Consider the following 10,320-nt stretch of genomic DNA (forward strand, 5'->3'; position numbering starts at 1 on the left):
TGCCTATCTCCTTATTCCATCTGTTGATCATCCATTTGCCTTTCTTCTGGCCGTCCGTCCCATCAGAGGCCTTATCAGTACTCAAGTGGTTCACTCTGATCAACGTTGCCCTGCCAAGGGGTTATATCCCCATTAATGCGGCCAGAGGGGTTAGGTGAATGCATTAAGTGCGAATGTGACAGCTTGCTCTAGGCTTGTCCCCTCCCAAAAGTTATCCTTAGGATGCCGAGGACGAACAGGTTCTCGGCGTGGGTTACAAAAGAAGCTTTGTCTGACTTAGCCTTGACTGGTCAGTCCTCTTCGGCGTTGGCCTTGGGCCTACTATGCGATGGGCTGTGGTTATCAAGCCTACGGGCCCCACAGTTATAATCTAATATGTAAAACTATTTAATTATTTATTTGTTTCATGTTTGAAAATTAATAATACTCATGAAGAAACCAATTGATAATTAAGAATTAATAAATTCTCCCTAAAAAATTATAATTAACGTAAGGATAAATTTCGTATTTAGTATGCAATCTTGTGTATCAATTTGATCTTTAACATTTTAAATGTGTCAAATTGACATTTAAACCTCTAAGTACAATATCAAAATGGTCCATATCTTTTTTTCTTTTTTCTTTTTTCTGAATAAAAAAAAAAGATTTCTAGTGTAAGTTCATCAACCCTATACTACTTGACAGTAATAAGTAAGATCATGTGTATCACGCAGGCCTTAATAAGGTTATCACTTGAATCACTCTTTTCTGGATGCTAGAAACAAATGCTCCTACCATCAAGCCACACACCCGTGTGGTAAATGGTCCATATCTTTAAGTAATAGGTAATAAAAAAAAATTAAAAAAAATTTTGAAAATTTTTCAAAAAAATACCTCATAAGTGAGTACTGAGCTGAATTAGGATCATAGCCCCTTCACTGGAAAGCACAATTTCAGTGGACAGAGTTGGGTGAGTGAGGAAGGAACGGCAGTGACGCCTGAAGGTGAAGACCGGCGGCGGCGAGTCCCGACGGTGAAGCTGATTTAGGTATAATCTCTCTCTCTCTCTCTAGTAATTGTTTGGTTGCCGAGAAAATGTGTAAAGCTTTTTACTTTCTCATAAACCTAAAGGGAGGTTTAGGGTTTATGGTTCAAAGTTCGTAATTTTATAAGTTTTCCATACTCTTGCTACTTTCCCCCATGAAAAATCTCTGCCCGATAAAGTCTTAATCTTTGAAGATAAGATATACCCTTAAGAAAATTGGGTTTTTGATTAGGTTACAGATTCAGTGTGATTGCTTTGCTTGTGTATCAGTTAGGGTTCATTTAGTTAAGTACCTGAAATGACTAATACCCAATTGATTTCTGAACTGTTACTTGAATTGGTGATGAATAAAATTACTTATGGGGGGGGGGGGGGGGGGGGGGGGGGGGTGAGGTGTTTGATAATTGAGTTTTAATTGGAGTAGTGAAATTATGTGGTACAATTTGTAATAGTTATACTGAGTCACACAGTGCAAGTACGATTTACAATCAAACTTCTATTATTAAGAAATAAGAATTAAAGATTATTAAAATAAGTTTTAAAATTTCTAAAAAAAATTTAATAGTAAAATTATAATTGGATTTGTATTTGTATTTTTTTTTTTTTTTAATAAATTTGAAACCTTGGCAACAATCAACTGTGATACTAATTTTAATGTAGTTATAATACGTCCATGGAGGGGTTTGAATTTGAATTCTTCTCATAAAAGAAAACTAGTAATATTACTAGATTATGAGTTTGAATTTTGATTCTTCTCATAAAGGAAAGCTATCAATATTTAAATTAATACTTTCTCAAAAAAAATTAAATTAATATACACACAACTTCTAAAGAATAACTACTAGTTATATTACACAATTTTTTTTTTTGAGAATATTTTATTACACAATATTGTTTAAGGAAAACGTAAAGACTATTAACAATTTTACTTTAAAAAATTAATAAATAAAAAACTTACAAAGTTATAATCTTTTTTTTTTTTTTTGAGGGGTACAAAGTTATAATCTAATACGTAAAACTATTTAATTATTTATTTGTTTCATGTTTGAAAATTAATAATACTCATGAAGAAACCAATTGATAATTAAGAATTAATAAATTCTCCCTAAAAAATTATAATTAACGTAAGGATAAATTTCGTATTTAGTATGCAATCTTGTGTATCAATTTGATCTTTAACATTTTAAATGTGTCAAATTGACATTTAAACCTCTAAGTACAATATCAAAATGGTCCATATCTTTTTTTCTTTTTTCTTTTTTCTGAATAAAAAAAAAAGATTTCTAGTGTAGGTTCATCGACCCTATACTACTTGACAGTAATAGGTAATATCATGTGTATCACGCAGGCCTTAATGAGGTTATCACTTGAATCACTCTTTTCTGGGTTCTAGGAACAAATGCTCCTACCATCAAGCCACACACCCGTGTGGTAAATGGTCCATATTTTTAAGTAATAGGTAATAAAAAAAAATTAAAAAAAATTTTGAAAATTTTTCAAAAAAATACCTCATAAGTGAGTACTGAGCTGAATTAGGATCATAGCCCCTTCACTGGGAAGCACAATTTCAGTGGACAGAGTTGGGTGAGTGAGGAAGGAACGGCAGTGACGCCTGAAGGTGAAGACCGGCGGCGGCGAGTCCCGACGGTGAAGCTGATTTAGGTATAATCTCTCTCTCTCTCTCTCTCTCTCTCTCTCTCGTAATTGTTTGGTTGCCGAGAAAATGTGTAAAGCTTTTTACTTTCTCATAAACCTAAAGGGAGGTTTAGGGTTTATGGTTCAAAGTTCGTAATTTTATAAGTTTTCCATACTCTTGCTACTTTCCCCCATGAAAAATCTCTGCCCGATAAAGTCTTAATCTTTGAAGATAAGATATACCCTTAAGAAAATTGGGTTTTTGATTAGGTTACAGATTCAGTGTGATTGCTTTGCTTGTGTATCAGTTAGGGTTCATTTAGTTAAGTACCTGAAATGACTAATACCCAATTGATTTCTGAACTGTTACTTGAATTGGTGATGAATAAAATTACTTAATAGTCCAAATATTTTATATTTAAAATTGGTATTGCTGAGATTCAGAGTTGTATGCTGTATTATTAACTACATTTTGTTGATCTTGAACCCAATAAGCTTACATTCAGTTTGATTACTTAACTGGGGAATGAACTGGACTCAGGTTATCTTGTTTTTTTTTTTTTCTTTTTGGGAAACTTACACCCGCACCTAATGGGTCTTGAACCCACAATCTCGCCCTTTATTCGGTTATTATGGGGGGAGAAAGTGCCAAGCTGAGCTATAGCTTTTTGGCAAGGTTGTCTAGTTTTACATACATGATACAAAAGATCTCATACGGATGTTACTTGCATGAATTGGAAATGGTATTGATGATGTTTGTTGGATGATTTGGATTCAAAATACTCATTTCTGCTTATACTTTAGTATTTTTGACTTTCTACCCTTTCTTGACAATGTTATATTTCTAACTTTCTAACTGAATATGGTTATATAGGATGACTGTTTGGCCTTTCAAATTTGTTGTGCATAACATTGTTGATATTCCAAAAAACATTGTTGATATTCAAAAATTTCCTGCTTAGAAATTGCATCTTTTCCAACCTTACAAAGCTGCCTTTCTCTATTCAGATATAATCCAAATTGAAGATTATCGGGTGTTAGTTTGTATCTTACAAAACTTCAGTTGGCTTTGTTTGCTTGCATTTGAAAAGGGTGTGCTTCATTTACTCCTACCATTGGGCATTCAGTTGTGTATCTCTGCAATTATACTTATCTCAGCAATTGCATTGGAACAGTGTCTTCTTTTTTTTGATATTCAGTACTATAATTCAGAACCCTAGATGGGAAAATGTGAAGCTCTTTTACTTAGTAAAAACATCATCTCCTAGCTAAAATTTCTCTTCTAGTCTTCCCTAGGGTTTAGCTTACAATATAAAAACCAATTCATGACTTAATTTCCCATAATATGTCCATGATTCACTCAGTGGAAAGTTTCTGTTAAATAGTAGTCAGTACTTCACTATAATAGTATAATGTGGACAACATGGGTGGAGCAATTTTATAATTGTAGTTGTTGCTTTTGCTATCTAATATTGCCATCATCTAAAGTTAGTTCTTCTGTATGCATAAGCCCAATTTTTGTTTCTTTTTTTATCAAATTATTGTGCTCACCTACCTTGCTTATATTCATTGAAATTTCGTATTAATATTCCAATTCAAAATATCCACTTCCAATCACATTTCGAAACCTATAAATGCCAGTAACTCAACAAATTTTATGCACTGACACCTAACAGTGTCAGACAGCTTGAGGAACTGACATCCCTGCAAGACGCATCTGATGTGCAGCAGACACATTTCATTTATGTCAAGAATCAATGTTATTTTTCCTGACCAAGTTGGCAGGAAATGCTCCAAATGTGTTGGTTTAAATGTACTTTTTGATATTCTGAATGTGTACATTTCCTAATCTTAAAAGTGCTGTGTGGTGACCAAAAAAATGTTTTCTGTGTTAATAAAAAATGGATTTCCTAAATTTTAAGACAAGTGAGAGGACCCGTGCTCATCTTAGAATCAGAGAGACAGAAATACCCCACAGACACAGACACAGAGCAGTTGCACTCCTCCAAAAAACTTGTTTTTAAAAGAATAATATCTGCTGAATTAGGCTAAACTTTGTATTTGTTTGTTCAGATTTCAAGTTATGGACCCCAATTCATGTGCAATTTAGAGCTTTTGTAACTTTGTTACTTAGAAATCTTTTGTGAGTCATTTAGTTAATCTTTTATTTTGATTTATGATTTAAATATAAAGTATGACTTTATCTCTGTTTAATTTACATACTTTTTTGGAATTTGGGCTATATGTGTAATTCGTTTACATATAAAGGTATTATAGAATAAATATAATTATAGTTGTGCCCTGATTTTTCTTGATCTACCATGTCAATATTTGGAACTGTATCCGACCCATATAATGTATCTGGTGCTTTCTTTTTCAATGGTGTTAAACATATTAAAATACATGGTGTATTGTGACACTGATCCCTATTTGCTCTGTTTGAAAATTAAATAGAACAAGGTTTGATGGAAACCATAATATACTTTTTAAGAGATACATATGGAAGTGTTTTTAAGTTTCGGTGAATATTTTTATTAAATGGGTATCATTTGATCTTACACATATTGAACCTGGTATTTGTTTTTAAGTTGTTCCTTTTTAAGTTGAGTCAAATACCTGCTTTAAACTAGCTTATGCAGTCCATCTTAATTTTATGCTTCTCAAATCTGCAGTGTGTGATGACAGTGATACTATAAACAATGCTAAATTTCTCATCTGAGCCCCAAAAAAAAAAAATTTATTGTTGCCTCAATCTAATTTGTTGAATGCTTATGAAAAGCTTAATTTAATCCATTAAAGGCTCCTGGAATGCTGAAGAAGTAATATCAATTTTTATTATTATTGATTTATGGAAAAAGAGTGACTTCTATTCTGTTATGGATGTTGCCTTAATTGTTTCTCAATCAAGTTTTCTTTTCAGACCACTGTTCTTCTTTTCCCCTTCCCCATTTTTCTTACTTAGATTTATTAACATGTTGTGCACCTTGTCACCTTGTCGGTCTGTTGTCTAGCAGAGAACCTTTGGGAGGTTGATGGCTGGCAAAGTGGCAAAATCTGTGGTGAAGGCAGTTGGGGACTACCAGTACCCATGGCGGGAGAAGTTGGTTAAGTACAAGAATGAGCTATCCAAGGGTGTATGGGGTTACTGGGAGCTAGGGGCCTGGAAACCCCTTGGCATTAGTGCTCGTCATAGAGCTAGACTTCGCAAAGAAGTCCTACTTGCTGGGGAAGACTGGTCATATGATCCAGAGAGGAAAGAGATGAGAACCAAGAGGAAAGGGCACAAATGTGATAGGATTGCTGCAGAAAAACGGGCAAACACTGCAAGGTTGATGCAAGAGATGCCACAAATGTTGCTGGATTACAAGAAGCGCAAGTGGGAGAAGAAGATGAAGGAAGAAGACAAGAGCAAGTGAATGGTTCCCTCTTGATCTTTCCTTTTCTTATGACGTTTCTTTTTGATAAGGTCTTTCTTCTTTTTCCCTTTCTCTTTTTCATGAATAAACGGTAGAAAGGTCTTCTTATTAAACCTTAATGGACTTGGCTTAATATGCATACACTCTACATCATTTTTGTGCATGTTCTTGAAAGAATTTCCTGGAGAAATATCTTATGCACTAGAGTGCACAAATGCACATTATGTTTCCTCCAGAAAATTGATTGGCTGCTTGAAATTGTTATTCCTCAAGAAATTCAAAATGTCATGGGATACTCTTTTTCTGTGTTTTTTTAATATTGAATCTTGCAAAATATCAGAGAGATAAGCTAAAGGACCTTGGTAAATCAAAGCTTGCGTCGGTACACTGTGCACCTGACTGAGTCATGCAAATGGATCAGTGGCTCACTCTTTTTTTCCTTTTTCTTTTAGTTTGTTTATGTATAACTTTTTAAGCCTTAATATTTTTTTTAAGTACAATTGTACTTTTACTGATTTTTCAAAAAAAATCAGCAAATTAGCAAATCAACAAAAAGTTAATCCAAACCCAAAACTCTTGGAAGCAGTAGCCACACCTGCCTTCATCCAGCGTATCAAAGACTGCCTTGCCTTACCAAAAGCTCCCCCACTTGAAAGCCCAGCATTTTTCCGCCACCCAAAATGTTTTGTTGATCAGTTACAGTGGCCTCATGATAAGGTATTACTCTCAACCATCACAACTGTAGGGGTCGCACTTTTAGAGGGATGAAATCATAAAATCAAGCTCTACTTAAGATTGCTTTAAGACCTTAAAAGGATGAAATTATATGTGCCAATTACTTAAAAGGAGGTTGTACTGTTCATACTATCTGGTCTATTTTTGGGCTTACTCCTACTACTAGTTGTGTGCCCTGTCGAACCCAAATACTTCACCTGTCGATATGTTCTGCTTTGCCAAGTCCTAAGTATTTTTCTAATGAGAGAGAGAGGGTTTCTGATATTTCCCCAAACCTTGATTTAATAATCTAAAGTTTTTCTTCCATGGTGTTCAATTTCAATTAATAATATATTTTAGAACCTTGAAACTTACTAAGGAATTTTATAAATATTTTTTGAATAATGATGATAAATATTTTTTGAATAATGATGATCATAGATGTGAGTAATTCTTAAGTATACTGAAGTATGATGCTCTCTCCTCTCACATTCATGATGAATTATCTTATTAAATTCATGGTGGGATCCACCATGAATGTGATTAAGTCATTTATATATGAAGGAAGTATAAAATGTATTAAGTCGCCCAAGACTAGACCTATTTTTCTAGACCATAAATTTGAGGGATGAAATGAATCTATTTAAAGTTTAATTGAGGTATTCAATATAAACGACGCCATTTAAAATTTGCAAGTTTTAAAACTTTTTATTTTATATTTAAAATAATTTACACATAAAAAATCTTCATAAAAATTTGTATTTTGCATGAAAGACATTTAACATTGTGGGGCCTGTTAGTTAAAAAGATATAGGAATCCTCAGAAGTGGGCTCGGGGCCCAACGACCCAATCCGAGGACGCTTAGTTATCCGATGATAGCTTAAAAAATTTTATTATTATTAAATGGATAATATAGGAGAAAGGAGTGGATATTGTATATAGCGGCATAACGCACGTCCGAGTACACCAAAGTCCGAGGTGAATGTAACTTTCATTTTATTTAGGAGACTCTGCAAAGTTGTATCTGAACTGAAAATTGGGTATAAACCTAAGGAGGAGTCGGGGAAGGTAGCAAATATCTTCCAAGGCCATCACCTCCACATTAAATGCTTTCCAGCTAACCCTTTGACCGCATTAATGTGGAGGTGATACTTGAACAATGACTAAGCAGCTTTATGGCCACTGAGCAAAAGTTCCGGTAGGTGCTGGATGGGACAGAAAGGAGCTCCCAAGATAAGAACTACACGTGTACGATGGAAATGGAGGAGAGAACGGAGTATATAACATAGAAACGAATGAGATAAGAGGGGGGAGATTCCATAAAAAAAGAAAGGAGAGATGGACTGAAACATAGCCGAAGAGAGTTTTTCTCATTGAATCAACCTAAAATATCCCTTGTTACTTGATGAGTATAACATTTCCTGTCAAACGGTACTAGTTCTTGTACCCATGCTCTAAAAATTTATTGTTTGGGCTTGTTGGGCTGAAAACCCATTCATACTCTGGGTCCAATCCAAATTGAGTCCCTACAATTGGCGCCGTTGTCATAGAGCTAGACTTCGCAAAGAAGTCCTACTTGCTGGGGAAGACTGGTCATATGATCCAGAGAGGAAAGAGATGAGGACCAAGAGGAAAGGGCACAAATGTGATAGGATTGCTGCAGAAAAACGGGCAAACACTGCAAGGTTGATGCAAGAGATGCCACAAATGTTGCTGGATTACAAGAAGCGCAAGTGGGAGAAGAAGATGAAGGAAGAAGACAAGAGCAAGTGAATGGTTCCCTCTTGATCTTTCCTTTTCTTATGACGTTTCTTTTTGATAAGGTCTTTCTTCTTTTTCCCTTTTTCTTTTTCATGAATAAACGGTAGAAAGGTCTTCTTATTAAACCTTAATGGACTTGGCTTAATATGCATACACTCTACATCATTTTTGTGCATGTTCTTGAAAGAATATCCTGGAGAAATATCTTATGCACTAGAGTGCACAAATGCACATTGTGTTTCCTCCAGAAAATTGATTGGCTGCTTGAAATTGTTATTCCTCAAGAAATTCAAAATGTCATGGGATACTCTTTTTCTGTTTTTTTTTTTAATATTGAATCTTGCAAAATATCAAAGAGATAAGCTAAAGGACCTTGGTAAATCAAAGCTTGCGTCGGTACACTGTGCACCTGACTGAGTCATGCAAATGGATCAGTGGCTCACTCTTTTTTTCCTTTTTCTTTTAGTTTGTTTATGTATAACTTTTTAAGCCTTAATATTTTTTTTAAGTACAATTGTACTTTTACTGATTTTTCAAAAAAAAATCAGCAAATTAGCAAATCAACAAAAAGTTAATCCAAACCCAAAACTCTGGGAAGCAGTAGCCACACCTGCCTTCATCCAGCGTATCAAAGACTGCCTCGCCTTACCAAAAGCTCCCCCACTTGAAAGCCCAGCATTTTTCCGCCACCCAAAATGTTTTGTTGATCAGTTACAGTGGCCTCATGATAAGGTATTACTCTCAACCATCACAACTTTAGGGGTCGCACTTTTAGAGGGATGAAATCATAAAATCAAGCTCTACTTAAGATTGCTTTAAGACCTTAAAAGGATGAAATTATATGTGCCAATTACTTAAAAGGAGGTTGTACTGTTCATACTATCTGGTCTATTTTTGGGCTTACTCCTACTACTAGTTGTGTGCCCTGTCGAACCCAAATACTTCACCTGTCAATATGTTCTGCTTTGCCAAGTCCTAAGTATTTTTCTAATGAGAGAGAGAGGGTTTCTGATATTTCCCCAAACCTTGATTTAATAATCTAAAGTTTTTCTTCCACGGTGTTCAATTTCAATTAATAATATATTTTAGAACCTTGAAACTTACTAAGGAATTTTATAAATATTCTTTGAATAATGATGATCATAGATGTGAGTAATTCTTAAGTATACTGAAGTATGATGCTCTCTCCTCTCACACTCATGATGAATTATCTTATTAAATTCATGGTGGGATTCACCATAAATGTGATTAAGTCATTTATATATGAAGTATAAAATGTATTAAATCGCCCAAGACTAGACCTATTTTTCTAGACCATAAATTTGAGGGATGAAAAGAATCTATTTAAAGTTTAATTGAGGTATTCAATATAAACGACGCCATTTAAAATTTGCAAGTTTTAAAACTTTTTATTTTATATTTAAAATAATTTACACATAAAAAATCTTCATAAAAATTTGTTTTTTGCATGAAAGGCATTTAACATGCTAATAACATAGTTAATGTTTCATGATTTTGGCATGATCATAGTTGTATTAGTACAAAGAAACCAATTCAATCGAGTATGAAGTTGTTAAAAAAAAATTAAATTAAATTGATAACTTTTTGCAAAAAGCGTTCAAAAAGTAACATCATTAGAATATTGAAAGAAACTAATAACTCTTCATAAAAGGCCTCACTTTAAGTCCTTGCCTGAGGACATAAAATGTGTTGAACCGGCCAACATGCTCCCAAGTATACCCACGTTGAGAATTTCAAAGTCATAAGAT

At 34.1% G+C, this 10,320-nt stretch overlaps 2 protein-coding genes across 4 annotated transcripts; both read left to right on the top strand.

The window, feature by feature from the left end:
* Nucleotides 1–2,493: 2,493 nt before the first annotated feature.
* On the top strand, nucleotides 2,494–6,392 carry LOC112003531 (uncharacterized). Of its 3 annotated transcripts, none has more exons than XM_024035739.2 (2): nucleotides 2,494–2,686; nucleotides 5,671–6,392. In XM_024035739.2, the coding sequence occupies exon 2, from the start codon at nucleotides 5,692–5,694 to the stop codon at nucleotides 6,073–6,075; it is 384 nt and encodes a 127-aa protein (XP_023891507.1). In that variant the 5' UTR covers nucleotides 2,494–2,686; nucleotides 5,671–5,691; the 3' UTR covers nucleotides 6,076–6,392. The 3 variants fall into 3 exon arrangements, with proteins under 3 accessions (XP_023891507.1, XP_023891509.1, XP_065631062.1); XM_024035741.2 differs by having other exon boundaries at nucleotides 2,501–2,686; nucleotides 5,674–6,392; XM_065774990.1 differs by lacking the exon at nucleotides 2,494–2,686 and adding an exon at nucleotides 3,647–3,751 and having other exon boundaries at nucleotides 5,674–6,392.
* A 1,803-nt stretch (nucleotides 6,393–8,195) lies between these two features.
* On the top strand, nucleotides 8,196–8,882 carry LOC136068165 (uncharacterized). The gene is made up of 2 exons (XM_065774928.1): nucleotides 8,196–8,221; nucleotides 8,314–8,882. The coding sequence occupies exons 1-2, from the start codon at nucleotides 8,196–8,198 to the stop codon at nucleotides 8,561–8,563; spliced, it is 276 nt and encodes a 91-aa protein (XP_065631000.1). The 3' UTR covers nucleotides 8,564–8,882.
* The last annotated feature ends 1,438 nt before the right edge of the window (nucleotides 8,883–10,320 follow it).

Source organism: Quercus suber, unplaced genomic scaffold (assembly GCF_002906115.3).
Source record: "Quercus suber isolate HL8 unplaced genomic scaffold, Cork oak 2.0 scaffold_102, whole genome shotgun sequence".
Classification (NCBI taxonomy): Eukaryota; Viridiplantae; Streptophyta; class Magnoliopsida; order Fagales; family Fagaceae; genus Quercus; species Quercus suber.

Coding starts and splice junctions, on each gene's coding strand:
- LOC136068165 (XM_065774928.1), top strand. CDS start 8,196: ATGAGTATAACATTTCCTGTCAAACG. Junction 8,222..8,313: donor ATAACATTTCCTGTCAAACG/GTACTAGTTCTT, acceptor ATCCAAATTGAG/TCCCTACAATTGGCGCCGTT.
- LOC112003531 (XM_024035739.2), top strand. CDS start 5,692: ATGGCTGGCAAAGTGGCAAAATCTGTGGTGAAGGCAGTTGGGGACTAC.